General features: G+C 43.9%; 2 protein-coding genes across 2 annotated transcripts in view; one reads left to right on the top strand and one right to left on the bottom strand.

Annotated features, from left to right (window-relative positions):
* The window catches only part of CCDC92B (coiled-coil domain containing 92B), a 57,215-nt gene extending 56,055 nt beyond the window's left edge, over positions 1–1,160 (bottom strand). Inside the window, exon 1 of the mRNA XM_044993840.1 lies at positions 774–1,160. Coding sequence (XP_044849775.1) covers positions 774–827 — 54 coding nt within the window. The 5' untranslated portion in view covers positions 828–1,160. The remainder of the gene's footprint in view (positions 1–773) is intronic.
* RAP1GAP2 (RAP1 GTPase activating protein 2) overlaps positions 1–17,567 on the top strand; it is a 299,431-nt gene that overhangs the window by 35,513 nt on the left and 246,351 nt on the right. The gene's annotated exons all lie outside the window — the stretch shown is intronic.

Here is a 17,567-nt window from a genome sequence, read left to right as displayed (position 1 = left end):
GCCATCAGCCCCTCTGCCAGGGGCTATGCAACTTCTAACACTGCACCAAGAAGGCCTCCAGGCAGAAAAGTTCCCCTGGGTTACACAAGACCCCTTCGCTGCTGTAGGTCTAAAACCCAACTGCCTATCCTCTTAGGGAGCTGCTACTTCTGCTGGCCTTAGAAAAGCTAAATCTGTGCTAGCTCTCTGATTCTTGCAGGAAAGGACTGCAGCTTGGAACCACTTTAAAGCCCTTCATTAGCTGGAGAGCACAAGGGAATGCTCTCAGGTGGGGTGGAGAGAAAGGGGGTTTATAAAGGCTTTTAATAATGTAGCATTAGCTGGGATATCAGAGCCATCAAACAGCTGGGGTTCACCACCCACCCCCTGCGCACCTTGCAAGGGCCCTGGGGGGACTCAGGGCATTGTTTGAATTAGACAAGTTAGTGTCAGGGACACTGAACAGGCTCTGAACCCGTTAGATTTTAGTCTTTAATTCTTTTCTGAGTTTAACCAGGCACCACAGGCGCTCTCCCCGCACCCAGCCTATTCTAAAGGAGAGCCTGGATCTGAGCATCATGCAAAATCAGCCTGTGCTGTGTCCTGATCATCCCAGTTCTGAAGCTGCTCAGGATCCCGCTCAGCTAAGGACACTCATTAACACCAGGAATCCCCATGCAATCATGCCCCCACCCCTGGCTTTCTGTGTCTCACCTCTCCCCCCCTCCTCCACATCTCCAAGCCCAGATCTCCCCTGCTGACCCCCCCCTCACAACATGCCCATTTTCTCTTACCTGAGAGGAAAGAGGAGGCGACAGGAGAAGGGGCTGGCAGCTGCAGGGTGTCATCCAGGGAGGTGTTGCACAGCTGCTGGACAAGGACAAAGCTTGCTGGGGCTGGAGGAAGGGGGGAGGCTTAGAAAAGCCAGTGCCACCTCCAAGCGTTCACCCGCATCCCCAAAACCCACCCCCCCCAAAAATCCTCAGATGGGGGGGGCACTGCAACCCCCACAGCCCCTCTCCCCCTTCTGCCCTAGATCTCCTCCAGCTTCCCCCGGCGCCCTGGCTGCGAAGTTGCGGTCTCCATGGCGCGGCGCCGAGGACGGGGGTTGCAAGCGGCAGGCCCCTGGCTCCCCGGGAGCGCAGCCTCCAGCCCGCTAAGGCGTAAACACACAGCAACGTGACCGGAACTGGTGAGCTCAGAGCCGGGCTGGCTGCACCGGCGGGGAGGGGGTGGCTCCACTGACAACCTCCGAGCGATGAAATCATCCCCTGGCGCCTCCCGGGAGCGGGGCCCGCTGCGCTGGGGGATGCTGATTCAGCACTAGGGCGGGGGGGGATCACCCCAGAAAGGAAGCTGCAGCCGCCCCAAGGCTTGCAGATCCGCGAGGCTGCCCCAGATCCGAAACAAGCCCCCGTGCACGGCCCCGCTCAGCAAAGGCCTTGGCATCCCAGTGTCACAGCTGAGCCGGGGGAAGGAGGAAGAAAGCTCGGCTCGCCGTGCTGTCCAGGGTGCTGAAAAATCTCCCGTGCGAAGCAATCCCTCTCCTCCAGCCACCCATCGCCCTGGCAAATGCCTCCGGAGTTGCGTTCAGCTCACGAAATGATTCCTCGACCACTTCCCACCGCGTTTTTCAGTCGTTTTTTTGGAAGCTGTTCAGGACGCTAATCTTGCCTTCAATAAATAAATAAAAATAGCTCCCAACCTTGTGGGATTTTATGGCTGGCACATGAGGAGGCGGCTGCTGCTGCTGCTTCCAGCGGTTTAGCTACTCTAAAGTGTAAGGGCACATATTTATCGTTCAGTGTATAAATTGTGCCCAACAAATATGGCACAGGAGAAGGATTTTAAAAAAAATCAGTGGGAAGAGTATGTGGGGGGTGGGGAGACATGGAGACGGTGTTCAGGTCTGTTCCCTTCACCTCTGGAGTTGGTTTGGAAAAAACTAGAAAAATTTCAAAAAAAAAATTAGTGAAAAATGGGTGGGGAAAGGGGAATTCCTTGATAATGTCTAGAGAATTGTTTACCCCCAGTTTGCTGCAAGTGCTACTCAAACACTTTTTCTGTATATGTATACATACAAATGGAGCTACCCTGATCTGGCCTAGTGGGTGATATTCTTGGAATCCATGTGTGTGGTTTCATAATATAGATCTGGTTATTATAAAACTACACACACAATTACCAAGAATAATATATACTAGACCAGATCCTCTGCTGGTGTAAATCAATCAATTGACATCACTAGATTGACAGCAATGTGTAATCACATCGGCTGAGGCTCTGGCCTACTGAGGTCATTCTGCTATGAAAAGTGTTCCAAAACCCCACAAAAATGCAACATTTCCCAATAGGTTTCTTAAGGCAAAGGCCAGATAAAATAGACAAGTTTTCCAGCCAATTCAAAATTTTTAGAGAGCCCCTTGCATCAGTCAATTAAATGTTCTCACCCTTTAGGGTGAGATTGCAAGTCATTTGTGTGATGCTAAAAACTTGTCTAGGGGGAGTTTCCTAGAAGCTACAATCAGAAAACCTGTTTGTTGCTGCCTATCAATTATGGGCATTGCAACTATAATAAATACATCACGCTTTTCAGCTTTTCATTCCTAGATCTCAACGCAGTTCACAAAGGTGAGCAAAAAATGATGCTCTCCATTTAACAATTGGGAAACTGAAGTGAAGTGATTTGCCCGAGGTCTCAGACCCAGATCCTCAAAGGCATTTAGGCACTTAACTCCCATGAGATCTTTGAGGATCTGGGCCACAGTGACAAAGCCAGGAATTGAGAGAAAGGAGTAAATCCTCAGCTGGTGTAAACTCTCATTGCTCCATTGATTTCAGTGATGGACTAGGTGTAATTTCATAGGTGTGTGCCATCTCGGGGACTCTGGTTGTGGTGGTGGTGGTTGTTGTTGTTATTTTTAATAAGCAGAAGGCCAGATCCTTCACTGGTGTAAATCAACATGGCACTGTTGAGTGGGGCAATGACCTGGCTGAGAGTTTGGAGTCAATTTATTTTATGGAGCAAGCTTAATTTACACTTAACCAGAACTGATCAAATAAAGGGAAAAAAATGGTGAATTATTATTAATGGGGGCCCCCCTCTATTTTCAATTAATTATTCAAGCTTCTCTATTTAAGACCCAGTCTCCAGAAAATGTAATGGAAAGCTCCATCTCTTCCTCACACACATCCATTCATGCCTGCTCCTGTGGGCTTTTCTCCAAATGAGGTGCTTATAACAAATGAGTTCCTTTTGGAATGCTGAGTTAAGTGATGGATTAAAATGAGCATAATGATGATGTCCTAATTCAGAGAAATGTTGTTGCATTATTACTGCCATCCTCACATTTGTAACGATCAGATCCACATTTGCCAATGCATAATTTATTTCTATTCGTAATTTGCTCTGCAGGAAGGGTTATTTTTAGTGTCTCATTTTCCCTTCTCTAAATTATTTTATCCTGAAAAACTACAAATTGTATAAATGCAAGGGGATGATTTCTGAATGCATCATGTTTCACTAGATTTGTACAATCTTCATTGATTTTTCCACTGTATAAAAGACAAGTCTGCAAACGATCAAGGTCAGACATTCGGGGACAGACAGATGCCTCCTAAATGAGGTCATTGCTCCAGGATACACTTAGACTGAAGAGAGGGGAGGTAGTGGAATACAATCTCTCCTTTGTGTCCAGAATTAAGTGTGGATAAAGCATACTGCCTCTGGAGTGATTAGCTAGCAGCTTGGATTCAGCTGCAATGCACACATGCTATTAACACATTTTCTAAGAGTGTTTCTCTAGCAGGTTTGTAGTGTACTGGATTAACAGGCTCTTCATTACTCCCAAAGAGCCGAGTCTCAATTTTTAATTGGAGTATGACAAAGGTCCTTCAGCTAAAGCCTCCAGACAGTGCCCATTACCTAGTAATATTTCAAACCAAACAATGACCATGGTGATTCTTCCTAGCGTCTCCTATGATGTTAATCAGAGGCTGCTTTACTGACGGGTATGAGGGTGATCTGGCTGGGATCAGTACTATGGGGAAAGTCACCCCTATGCAGAGTCCTTGCACAAATCTTATGCAAATTAAAGTGCCACTTAAGCCCTCAAACATTCACTCTATTTCTAATCAACCTATATTGTATTTAATTGAATACATATTAATTACATTGCACTGAATACATAGAAATGACTTCACGATTGCATAATTTTTCTAGGATTTAAAGGATAACAAAGCTCTGGAATAAAGATATTATAAAAAAAAGTTTCCAGTGACACACAAATAAAAAAATAAATCTGAAGATACTTCAGTGTCAAGAACAAATTACTGGTTCACCTAAACCACTTGGCAGATAATGTGCTGCTGTACTCTAGATTTCTGCAATTTATTGGATGAGTATCCTCCTCAGGGGAACCCCTTACAATAGAGTGGAACCTCTTGTAAGAAAGTTATTATAGGCTAAGTAATGATCCCATTGAAATCAAGAGTAGTTCAGCCATTGACACCAATAGGATCAGCTATGGCCTTATATACACAGGTTCACTTTAACTAGAATTACAGTCTATCCTCTGCAATGCACTGAAGGAACTAGAGAGTGCGTGCCCAATTCTGGAAACATTTGCTATTCAGTGTTGTGTTTACCCTGTAGTAAGTGTATGCATAAATGTGCCCTTTGGATTGACTTCCCTGGAGACAGAATTGCTCTATTGCTCATCACCAGGGGATTTCTTTGCTGATGTTCATTGCTTTTTATGTTGAAAGCAGTCCTATAAGAGTTCAATAAATCTCTAAGAAATAAATAATGCAGTAAATATAGGGGAATTTTGTCTGGATTTCATGCAGTCTAGCACACTAGGCAGTTCCTTACCTGACACTGACCTCTAGTGGCACTGACATAATATTCAATTATGACCCAGCTTATTCAAAACTATCACAGAAATTCAGTTCTGCACTATTACATTACCAATCCAAGGCCCCAGTCCTCCAATGAACCCTGTGGCAAAATCTGTCTCTGCAAAGCTCACTGTAGTGTGAAGCCCTAAACTCCTTTGATTATGACTAATATATTGTGGGTAACATTTTCAAAAGTGCCTAAGAGATTCAGGAGCCTAAGTCCTATTTTCAAAGTGATTTAGGTGCCTACAACCCATTGACTTTCAGTCTATATATTTTTAGGGCTGTCAATTAATTGCAGTTAACTCACAATTAACTTGAAAAAATTAATCATGATTAATCAGTTTTAATTGCACAGTTAAACAATAGAATACCAATTGAAATTTATTACATATTTTTGGATGTTTTTCTACTTTTTCCAGTATATTGATTTCAATTACAATACAGTATACAAAGTAGACAGTGCTCACTTTATATTATTTTTTATTACAAATATTTGCACTGTTAAAATGGCAAACAAAAGAAACAGTATTTTTCAAATCACCTCATACAAGTACTGTAGTGCAATCTCTTGATTATGAAAGTGCAACTTACAAATGTAGATTTTTTTTTGTTACATAACTGCACTCAAAAACAAAACAAGGTAAAACTTTAGAGCTTTCAAGTCCACTGAGTCCTACTTCTTGTTCAGCCAGTCAAGTTTGTTTACATTTATGGCAGATAATGCTGCCCGCTTCTTATTTACAATGTCACCTGAAAGTGATAACAGGCGTTCACATGACACTTTTGTAGCTGCTATTGCAAGGTATTTACGTGCCAGATATGCTCAACATTTGTATGCCTACATTGTGGTATGTACAATTTCTAGAGACAATAATATACTACCCTATTCCATCACCAAGGCCTCAATTCTGCAAACATAAGCATGTGGTTAACTGCACAATTGGGGACTGAAGGACCAATGTTACCAGTGCCATTAAACATTGTAAGGCACTTTTGAAAATTGTACCCAGTGTCACTTTAGCATTAGGGAGGCACCATACTTCCCATTTACTTTGGTTTTGTTATATCTACAATGAGTGTGACCAAACCCTGACGATGACAGTTATGGGCCTTGATCCTGTAAATCTTTATGCATGAGCATTTAGTGGGACTACTAATGTGCACAAAGGCACAAATAGAAACTAAGCACCTACCTCCTATTGGAAGACTGAGAGTTGGATGCCTAAATGCCATTTGTGCCTTTGAAAATCTTAATCTTTGCAAGTTCATGGTCCTATAGCTAGTTGGTCAGTTGTACTTGACTGCAAATTTAAATTTTCTAACCTCCCATCACTGCAAATTTCCAGAGGTGCTGAGCATATACATCTAGGGTGACCAGATGTCCTGCTTTTATAGGGACAGTCCCAATTTTTGGGTCTTTTCTTACATAGGGTCCTGTTACTCCCCCCACCTCGTGTCCTGATTTTTCACACTTGCTGTCTGTTCACCCTATATACATCTCACATTGATAAGTGCTTGGCTTCTCTGAAAAGTGAGCTCCAAGCTTTTATCAAACCAGAGATCAGTAGAAATATTTCCATAATTTAAAAAGGAACACAACACAGGAGTTGTTTTTCATCCAATAAACATCCTTCTGTGGTGTTTGCAACCCAAACATTGCCCCCAAATAAAACACTATCATTGATGTCATGCTTCCAAGTGACTGTAAACAGAACCTGACTTCAGGGCTTTTCTTTATGCAAACAGAGAAATCGCACAGTAAACAAACAGCTTAGACAGTGAAAAATCAACTGGATCAAACCAATGCTTTCTAAGGTGTTATCAGTAACCTAGATAAAGGAATGAGTTTATTTGCAGACTTTCTGCATGGGACTGCTCATCTGAACAAAGTTACTCATAGAGGGCTTGATCTAACGCCCAGAGAAGTTAATGGGAGTCTTTCCAATAGTTTGAATGGGCGTTGGATTGCCAGCTATGTATAATTGTTTGCAGAATCAGATTTTTTTATTTTAAAGCAAGCAATGTCCTTTTAAACGGAGAAATTCATGATTAAGATGGCGGTTTCCTTGTTTGGCCATTTAGTACTTTATTTTCTTTGCTTTCATGTTTTCTTTTTTTCAGGATTCTCTCCAATGTACCTTTTGTTCTTTTGGCTCCAGGCTGTATTATCTTTCCCTCCTAACTCTTTACGACCTGAGCAAGAATTAGATTGCAAATTCTTTGGGGAAGTGAATAGCTTTTTTGTTCTGTGCGTTTGTACAGTGCCTGGCACGATGGGGTCCTGGTCTGTGACTGGGACTAGTGCTACAAAGATACAAATTATTAATAAGGATGTGACTTCCTGCTCTCTCCCACTCACTCCTCCCTCTGTCTACCTAATCTCCACTCCCCTCTAAAGCAAACCATTCAAGGGGGCTTAAGGGGTATAGGAATGGGGTGGGGGTGGAGGACACAGTATGGTGAAGGATGTTGACCTGTGGCTGATCTGCATGTAAATTAGGAGTGGAAGAGGAGTAGGTTGTGTGGGATAGAAGCTCTTACCCAATGAGATGTAATTAGAGTTGAATGAGTAATTTACACTGGATACTTTATTCAGTGAATTTTGCTGCCTCTTTTGCTTGTGGAACAGCTGTGAGCACGTTGTTTACTTTTTAATACATACTTCAGGGTCTGATTCTCAATTATCCTTCAGGCTGGTCTACACTGAGAAAGTTTACTGGTATAATTTCAGTGAGGGTTGTGTTTTTTTACCGAAATAATTATACTGGTAAAAGCCATAGCATGCGTTTAGTTGCTATGGTATAAAAGGTGCCTTATTTTTATTCTCCTTCCCATGCAGGAAGCAATACTGGTATAAAGTACCTTCATAATGATAGAACTGCATTCACCCCCAATTTTCTAGTGTAAGCAAGGCCTAAATCCCCTTTACTCTGCTCTGGGAGTGTAAAAGGATCTTAAAATGGGAGTAAAATTAGATTTACACCAACATCTCTTCACAGTGGTATAACAGCCTTAATGTAACTGGGAATCAGGGGCCAGATTTTAAAGGTATTTAGGCATGCAAAGATGCAGATAGGTACCTAATGGAATTTTCAAAGGTGTCTAGGCACCTAACAGGACAATGGAAGTTACGCACCTAGGTCCTTTTGAAAATCCCACTAGGTGGTTTTCTGCGCTGTGGCTAAATACCTTTAAAAATCTGTCCTCAAGCCCTTAAATCGGCATTGGCTTAACCATGTGCTTAAATTAAGCTTGTGCTTAAGTGTCTAACTGGATCAGAGACTCAGTATGCATTTAGCTCCCTTCATCTCCCAAAACTAGTCTTTAGGGCAATTTCTGCTTTAATATAATTTAATTTGACTTTAATTTGTCCTTAAATGCTATTTCTTAGTCTTATTGAGGTGTCTGGTCTTCTAATTGCTGTGAAGAACCTCATAAGAAACTGCTTTAAATGGTGCAGGACTGAAAGCTAGAGAGTTTTGATAAATTGAACATTAGCTTAATATTACCATGGGGATTTAAAAATATCAGAGACTCAAGGATATTTGCTCCAGCTAAGGAATGCAATTTGTCATCCTTCAAAGAGATCCTGCTCTGCACGCTCACAAGAGGACGGATGAATTTAGCCTAAGCAATGTTGCTCAGTGGTTGTGGTGGCATGACCATATTTTGCAAAGGTTAAATGCACCTAGCTTTGGAAAATAAATAATAACAGGCAGAATCCTGAAGAGGTCCTGGTCTTGCAGTGAGATCCCTGCAGGCAGACTCTTGTGGCCCATTAAAATCAGTGATGCTCTTTGCTGACACAGATCCCACCTGTATAGATCCAGTTGCAGTATTCTGGCAGAAAGTGGGAGTCGATGTAATTTATGCTCACTTTATTATGCCTTTACCCTGCTCGGGTGGTGTAAATGGGCCTTAATATCAAGGAGTCTGACCAGATTCACACAAAACCCTTTATTGCTGTTTCTTTCTATCACGTATTTATTTGATCCCCATCCCCATCCGAGCACCACACAATCTATAATTAGGCTTGGCAGAATTTTTTTTATATAATTTCAGTGGATAATATCAATGTTTATTGTAAAGGATTTTTTAAAAACTGTCATAATTTTGCACAGCTCTGAAAATGTATGGGTTTTAAGCATTTTATTGATTTAAATTTTCACAATGGGAGGTGTCAGACAGGAGGGATGCCAGACAATAATTTAATTAATGACCGTAGATATTGAGATTCAAAAAGTTAAGCCATTGAATCACAACTTGTCAACGTCGTATGTCAAACTATAGAAAGTAAATGCCTTTAAATCAAACTCTAAGTTTGCAAGCAGCATTTTTCATGCTTTGCTGATCTGTAAATTTCGATAATTATCGGTGGAAACACTTTTTAAGCAGTTTGTGTGTAACGGTGTACTGACATTTACCAATAAAAATCAAATCCTTCCCAAACCTATCTGTAATGTATTTATCCACTCACCGAATACCCCTGTGATGTAGGGAAGTACTGTTATCTTTTATATTTACAGATGAGTACTTGAGACACGGATCCTCAAAGCACCTAACTCCTGTTGATTTCAACGGGATTTAGGCATCTACCTACTTTTAAGGATCTGAGCCGAAATGACTTCTCCAAGGTCACCCAGGAAGCCTGTGGTAGAGCAGGGAATGGAACCCACATCTCTTGAGACCCACTCTAGCATCCTGACCACCTTTGCATGCCAGTTGATCCTATAGGCCGTAACCAAGATTGTAACAAGAGACAGCCCCTACCTTGAAAAGCTTATAATCTTCCATGCGAGTTTTGCTTACGTCTTGAGGATTGTTCAGTACTGCATCATAATAATAATAAAATCTGTACATTGTATAGCATTTTATTTTTTAGATAGAAACTGGAGCAGAAAGCATGGTCTCATCACTTGGCAGTATCGAGTCCTCTGTTTTGGCTTGTGAATCTATAATGGGTGTGTGACAAGGGCACTTCCTGATGATGGATGATTACTGCAATGAGATCCCAGTCTTGGGTGATAGCTTTTATGAATAAAAACATCTTGCATTTTTTTTGTGTGGACATTAAGCAGCCAGAAAATACATCCGCCAAATAGTATAAGCATTTCTGATAAAATGTAAACAGGAAAAAAGTGCATAGAGGTCTTATAAAATCAATATCAATAAATGTATCTAAGTGGAGGATTGTGTGCATTGAATTGTGTGGGAAACGTATCTTTGAAGGGCACGTATGATTGATCCTCTGTGTATTCTACCACAGAATTTGTCATGGAATCCATCCTTCATCTCCTATTCCAAGCTCTTTGCTCCTTCTTTTATTTAGAAGGAAGGTGCTGATCTTGCAAAGACCTGTGTGCATGCTTAGCTTGATCTACTTGAGTAGTCACATTGCTTCCACTGAAACTACTCATAACCCATTAAGTTAAGCATGTGCCTGCATCTTTGCAGGATTGGCAGCCTTTGTTTTTATATCCTCTTGATTGTGAAGGGGACCTTGAAAACATGATCTGGAGGCAGTGTTGCCGTCTTGAATCAATAGGCTCTGTGAGGTGGGAACCCATTCGCTCAAAGGGCTGTTAACCTGGAACCCTAATTGACAATTCAGGTGTCAACAACGGCTGGCTGATAATTGCTTCCAAAATATCCAGCAGACGCACTTGGTCCCAACTGTTTCCCATGCCTCGTCGAGTGTCAAAAGCCCCAACTATCAGCTGACTCTTCCTCCAGCCAACTTTCACCATGCAGCTCTGTGTTATCGCAGTACAGAAAACAGTGTCAGGCAGAAAACGTTCAAGTCCTTGCTCCCCACAGACTTCCTCCCGTGTGAGCTTGAGCAAGTCATGTGGTCTCTCTATGCCTCCCTTTCCCATTTGTAAGGTGAGCATAAGAGTACTTCTCCACCCCCCAGGGGTGTTAGGAGGGATAAATACGTTGATGGTTGTCAGGTGCTGAGATAATATGGTAACACGGGCCATAGAAAAGATAGATGAAAGATAGATGTTTGATTTAAATGAAGCTGCTGCAAAATTGCTGTTCTGTTGCATGGATCCAGGGAGTTTGCCATGGAATGTAGGTCCCTTTGCCTGGGAAATACACACATGACTTCCTAAGGACCAGGCTCCAAACACTAAGCATGATCCAAAGCTCATTGGGCATCGATATGCTTTGGGCCAGGCACTTAGTATGTAGGTATTTTTCCTATGTATTAGAATTCTGTTTGATGTGGTTTCTTATATTGCCTTCATCACTGCAGTATCCGAGCACCTTCCCTTGTGCATCAAACCACATGATTCTCATATGACTGTCACATGTGGTTCATTTTCTCTCTCAGCCTCTTCCCTGGAGAGAATTGGGTGTACAGAATAGAGTGGTGTTTTGGGACTTTTTTTTTTAAATGGACAAAATGAAGAATAGAAACAAATTCTGTATGTTGTGGGGACATAAGCTTCTTATTATAGTTAAGTCTAAAATCTGAGGGATATGACCATAAAATTACCATACCTTTATGTGCACCTCACCGATGCATGTAATACCCGATGTGGCCTTGCAAACTGGGTATTTGGGGGAACACATAAGATAGACATGTGCAAAATGTTCACAAAGGAATTACCTAACTTTGGAAAGCTGGCATTTTCCCAATATCAGTTACATGAAAGGAGCATCTAAAAATTAAAAAATACTACATCTTTTCATGAAACAATTAAATCGTAGTTCTCAATAGTGCAGAAACAAAGGGTTAAATAAGTGTGCAGGTTCTGAAAATGTGTGTAAAATATTTCACTGCAGAAAAATCAATATCTGTATTCTTTTAAAAAGCTCTAGATAGATTTTTTTTGAAGCACCCAGAGGCTTAAATCAGTAACGTTATTTTGAAGGGGTTCTACTGTTGGTTTTTGCAAGCCCAGTGCCATAAGTAAAGTAGAAAATCTAACTAATTAGGTGTATGTAAATTATGCTGACAGATAGATTAAATCAAATGAATTGCACAATTATCCTGTATCTTTCCCCAAGTGCATTGTGAATAACATTAGCTCTGAACAGCTTAGGACTGTGCCCTGTGTTAAATGAGTTTTATGGTCTCAGCTCAGTTCTCAGTCAACTGTCATCCATACCCACAGAAATTCCCACTAGCGTGGGACTAATCTGGCACCCTTTGGCAGAGAGCTCAATGAAGACAGACCTATGCACCCACTTCTAGCCTAGAGGGACCACTTCTAGGATGGAGGGAGGCACTGTGGTCCGTAATGTCCCTGTCTTGTGGACAGACTTCACCTGTCCTGTCCCTGGAGTCCCCTTCCCTTCAGTGTCCCCTCTCCCTTCACTTTTCTTCCCATCCCTTCCTTACTAACCTCCCTCTCGCCCAGTGCCATGTGCTGCCATCGTATTGTTCATTCTGCTTGTGTTACACCCCGTTCCCCAATTGCGAGTCTCATTCAGGTAAGAACAGAAGACATGGAACTGGAGATTTTGGACCTTCAAAATGATATTGTTCTAAAATCCTGCGCAGCAGATGAAAACTTTTGGAATCTGGTTGATCGAAAAAAGTTTCCTGCCTTAAAAAATGTAGCATGCAGAATAAAATCTTATTTCAGTTCCACTTATCTATGCAAAGTTCTGTTTTCTACAATGAACATCATAAAATCAAAATACAGATCTTAACTTACAGATGCCCATCTTGATGATTGCTTACGAACGGGAATATTATCCTACTCTCACAACTACGAAAAATTGGCTGAAGAAATGCAGTGCCAAAAATCACACTGACTTTATTAGAAAAACCATGTGAATTAATGATACCTATTTTCCATTAAGTGCTGATGAGCGCGTATGATTAACTTGTTTAACTTTTTTTCACATTTGTTTTGTTTATTGAAATCCAGATACAAGTAACAATACAAAGAATATTTTTCATTAACCATAACTGGCTATCTATGTTAAAGTAAGAATAATAAATATATTGGGACCAGCAATTCAACAATATTTTACTTTTTTAAAATAAATAAGATGAAAACTGTTTATAAAATTTATTTTGTAAAAACGCCTTAATTTTTCTTAGAGGTAGATTAAAAAAAAGCAAATTCACATGGTAAGGTGAAAGAGTAATTGCCAAATAATTTAATTTATACCTTTGACATGTAAAATTACCCTTTTTATCTTATGGCTTCATATATTATGTAATATTAAATGATTTTTGTATTTAATGTATAAATACAAAATAAGCCTTGAAAGATTGTTGGTGGCCGCCACGCTCTTCTGAAAACATGAATGTGCTACTGCAGGGGTAGGCAACCTATGGCACGTGTGCCGAAGGCGGCACGTGAGCTGATTTTCAGTGGCACTCACACTGCCCGGGTCCTGGCCACCGATCTAGGGGACTCTGCATTTTAATTTAATTTTACATGAAGCTTCTTAAATATTTAAAAAACCTTATTTACTTTACATACAACAATAGTTTAGTTATAGATTTTAGACTTATAGAAAGAGACCCTCTAAAAATGTTAAAATGTCTGACTGGCACGTGAAACCTTAAATCAGAGTGAATAAATGAAGACTCAGCACCCCACTTCTGAAAGGTTGCCGACCCCTGTGCTACTGGCTACAAAAAGGTTGGGGCCATTCCTCTAGCCCCTGTGTGTCTGTCTTGTAAGCTCAGGGCTGGAGCTGTCTACTGCTTTGTGTTTGTACAGGGCCTAGCGCAAAGGGGCTCTGTTCTTTGTCGCCCCCTAGGTACTATTGCAGTAAACAAAGCAACAGAATGATTTCAGCCCCCTACCCTTGTCCAGCACTAAACTCTCAGACACCTAGTACAGGAACAGTCTGAGCTCGAGGTTAGCCTGGACTAAGCCCCCCACCCCGGCATCCAAATAGCTCCAAACTTTGGGGCAAGTTCCGCTGCTGATTCAAACACGTGGGGCTGGCCCAGCTGCCAGGGCCGGGGAGGCTGAAGTCCCCAGGGAAGGAGCTGCCTGCAGCAGGGGCCGAACCATCCTCAGGGCAGGAGCTGGAGCGAGAAACTCCAGCGGCTTTGGGGGCGCGCGTCCTGGGAGCGTTCCGGGCCCGGGGCTGCTCAGCGCGCGGACTCTGGCCTCCCCCCGAAATTCCTGCTCGGCTCCAGCTGGCGTTTGGGTGGAAATCCTCCAATGCACCAATTCAGAGGCTAGCGCGGCGGCTGCTGCTGCTGCTCCACGCAACCTCCGCTGGCGGGGCGGCCCCTAGCCGCACCCCCAGGACAAGGGGGGGCATGGCATGCCGCAAAGCGCCGGGGGAGAAGCGATGGGAGCTGGTGCGCTGGTGAGTGGGGGGCGGGCAGTGGGAGCGTGGGGAGGGCGGGTGCTCCCGACGGGGGAGTCCAAGTTTTTGCAGGAGATGCTGGTGAGGGGTCCCAGCTGCTGCCCTGGGGGTAGGAGGGTCCTTGAGGCTGGTGAAGGGGACTTAGGGGTCTCCCCCACCCCCATGGCTGCCCTGGGAGGGGAAATCCCAGCTGCTGCGGTGGTGGTGGGGCGGAGGGGGGCATCCCCGCTGCTGCTCTACTGGGGAGGCGGTCGCTAGGGAGAGCCACAGTTTAGGAGGAGCTCCTAGATGCTGGTGACTTTGTTAAATCCCAGCTGCTGCCCTTGAGGGGGGAGGGGGGAGGCCCCAGCTTTTGCATGGGGAGAGATGCCCCAGCTGCTGCCCTGGGAGTGTGGGGTGCCAGCTGCGGTGTTGGGGTTGGTGGTGCCCTGGCTATAGGGAGGGGGGAGTCCCAGAGGTGCAGCATCCCAGCGACTGCATTGGAGCTCTTTGCAGTGTGGGGTCTTCCAGCTCCTGCCGGGGTCCTGGCCAGTGGGGAGGTGTGTCCGCCGTCTGCTGCAGGGAGGTCCTGAGGAGACCCCCCCTCATCTCTTGTAGGGGGTCTGTCTCAGACGCTGCTACAGGGGAGGGTCTTTGAGGAGGAGCCCTGATGCGGGTGAGGGGGATGTATGGGATTGTCTCATCTCCGGCACCAGGGAGGGCAGAATCCCTGCTGCAGGTGAAGCGGATCTTCCTAGGGTAGATCCATCTTTGCAAAGGGTGACCCCTCTGCTGTTGGAAGGGAGAGAGGGGGACTGGGAGGTCTTAGGAAATCCCCACCTACTGGATGGGGTTGGGGCTATGTGTCTCTTGGGGTTGTGTGTGTCCTGGCTGCTGCAGTAGGGGGAGTCTCAGTATATGGGGCTATCCCAGGCATGGCTACTGCAAAGGTGTCTTGGGGTATGTATCCCCATTGCTACTGCTACAGACGGGGGAAGCAGGGGGGCAGGCTGTCCTGGTCTGGCCCCTCTTGCAGAGGGACTAGTGGAGGATTACAGCTTGGAACAGGCTTTCTCTGTGCTCGTTTTTATTTTAGTCGCTTATGATGCCAAAGCCCTCCGCCCTTGAGTGGGATGCTGCAGCGATGCTGAAATGCAAATGGAATGACTTTCTGGGTTACAACCCTGCAAAGCTTATGTAACAGCCAGAGACGGGTCCAGAGCAAACTCCTGGGTTTGAACACTGGCAACACTTGGGAAAGGTCAGAGCCAGATCCGAACGATGTGGCTCAGGATGCTATTGGGGGCAGAACCCAAACTCTGCATCTGAACATTGGGGGATGAGTCGCTCTGGGTTCCAACTTTGTGGCCCTGGCCCATCACGAGGGCAAACCTCAGGAGGAGGATTGTTCTGGGAAGAGAATTTACACTCTGCAGGCAAAACTTTCCCTCTGCAGTCTACATTTTGCCTACCTAGCACTTGCATACTTTGAAATGGCTATTTAGCCAATGCTCTGCAGCCTGCCAGAGAGATCTTTATTCCTTACAGTGTCTAAGTGCCTATATTTTAATACTTGGTGGCCTCATTTTCAGAGTTGCTAAACCCTCACGGTGTTTTGCAGCCATGGCCCCCATCCCAAAACAGTAGATAGTACAGTACTAGTACTAAAGCCTTTTGGGACATTGTTGCAAAATGTGTAGGAGGTGGAATGCATTAGCAGACAAACTAGCTTCTTTTGGAACTCGGATGCCTCCGTATTCACTAGTGAGTGAGCACACAAAGGTGAATATTCTGTGTGACAAAACCCAAGGATTTATTATTGTTTGTTAATATTTGAATTGTGGTAGTACCTGAGCCCTAGTCATGGACAGGACCCTATTGTGGTAGGCACTGTACAGGCAGACAATAAAAAGGCAGTCCCAGCCCAAAAGACCTTACAGTCTGTACCTCGCCTGTTGCTTTACTAGCTACAAATCATGTCTCCTTTTGCCAATGCACCATGAAAACAAGCCCAGGTAATCCATGCTGTGATGTCCTTCAGGAATGCAGAGAACATTCTGCAAGAGGTGCCAAAGCTGGCCACATTCTGATGCACCACAAAGCTTCCTCAAAGGGATGCCTCGGGCAGTGTCTCAAACATGGCAGAGCCACGTCAAGCCTGCTTGGGTGAACTGCATGATTTTGACAGCCAGCAGCACGGTGACGTTCTCCGGACGGTGCATGGTTTGAATGCAGATGGAATCCAGCGATGCAAATGACGAACATGCTGACTCACCAGAGAGGTGCTGATGTGTAAATAGCTATCTCTGCAGCGAGCTGACTGGTGCTATGCCTGTGAATGTATTTTTGCCTGATGTTGAACAAGAACAAGGAGACTTTCAACTAAATTAAAAGATGGCAAGTTCAAAAACAACTCAGGGAAATACTTTTCCCCACAAGGTGTAATTGGACTGTGGCACTAATTACCACAGGAAGCCACCGTGCAAAGATTCAAAAAAGGGATTGAACATTTGTATGGATAACAAGAATATCCAGAACATAATTGATGATTTAATATCCCTCCTAAATTGCTTGTTGTTATGCTCCAGGTTTTAGTCAATCTCTAACTATCAGACCTAATATGGGAGGCAGATTATCCCACATCTGCCTGTTGCAGGGTTTTTATGCCTCTGAAGCATCTAGCGCTGGCCATGGTTTGAGACAGAATACGTGACTAGATGGATCTCGGTTCTGATCCAGTCTGTGTTCCTAGTTTTATAGCATCTTTTTGGTGCTGGTTTCTTGCTCATCTTCTTGTGTTGCAGTTTAGAGGGTGTAAGGCCAAATCATGAGCCCACTGAACTCAACGGGAGTTTTATTGCAAACATGGGTGTCTGTGTTTGGCTGGACGTTCTGAACTGGGGGCAGTCCAAAGTGGAGAAGTTCCACTGAACGTATCACATCTCCTGCAACGGAAACCTATTAGAATGTTCGGTCAAGTTAAAATTTCATTGACAGAAATTATTGTTCAAGATTCTAAATCACACACATTATTTGTAGCCAGCAGAGCTACATTAGTGATGAGAGAAGAGAATTAGGACCGTTTAGTGCTTTTACCTTTGCTCGTGAATCAGTCCATCTAACCCCTTCCTGTTCTTTTCTGCTCCTCTCTGAATTCATGTGTTTTTTGCGTGCAAACACAAGTGAAAGAGGATTGCAGCAGTGGCACTGTGCAGCGGCTAAAGATGAAGTATCACAACCTGTATGCTTGGCCCAAAGAGTCTTGCATCATCTGTTGTCTTGATTTTACCACCTGGCACTGTTAATGACTCTGATTAACTATTCACGGGCTTTGCTGGGGCTCAGAAAAAGCTGTGAGTGCGACAGGAAATCCCTCTTCTGGGAACGAAACAATAAGCATGAGCCTGCAA

The sequence above is a fragment of the Mauremys mutica genome, chromosome 19 (assembly GCF_020497125.1).
Source record: "Mauremys mutica isolate MM-2020 ecotype Southern chromosome 19, ASM2049712v1, whole genome shotgun sequence".
Lineage (NCBI taxonomy): Eukaryota > Metazoa > Chordata > Testudines > Geoemydidae > Mauremys > Mauremys mutica.
Note: the sequence above shows the minus strand (reverse complement) of the source record. Positions and strands in the feature narration are given on the sequence as shown.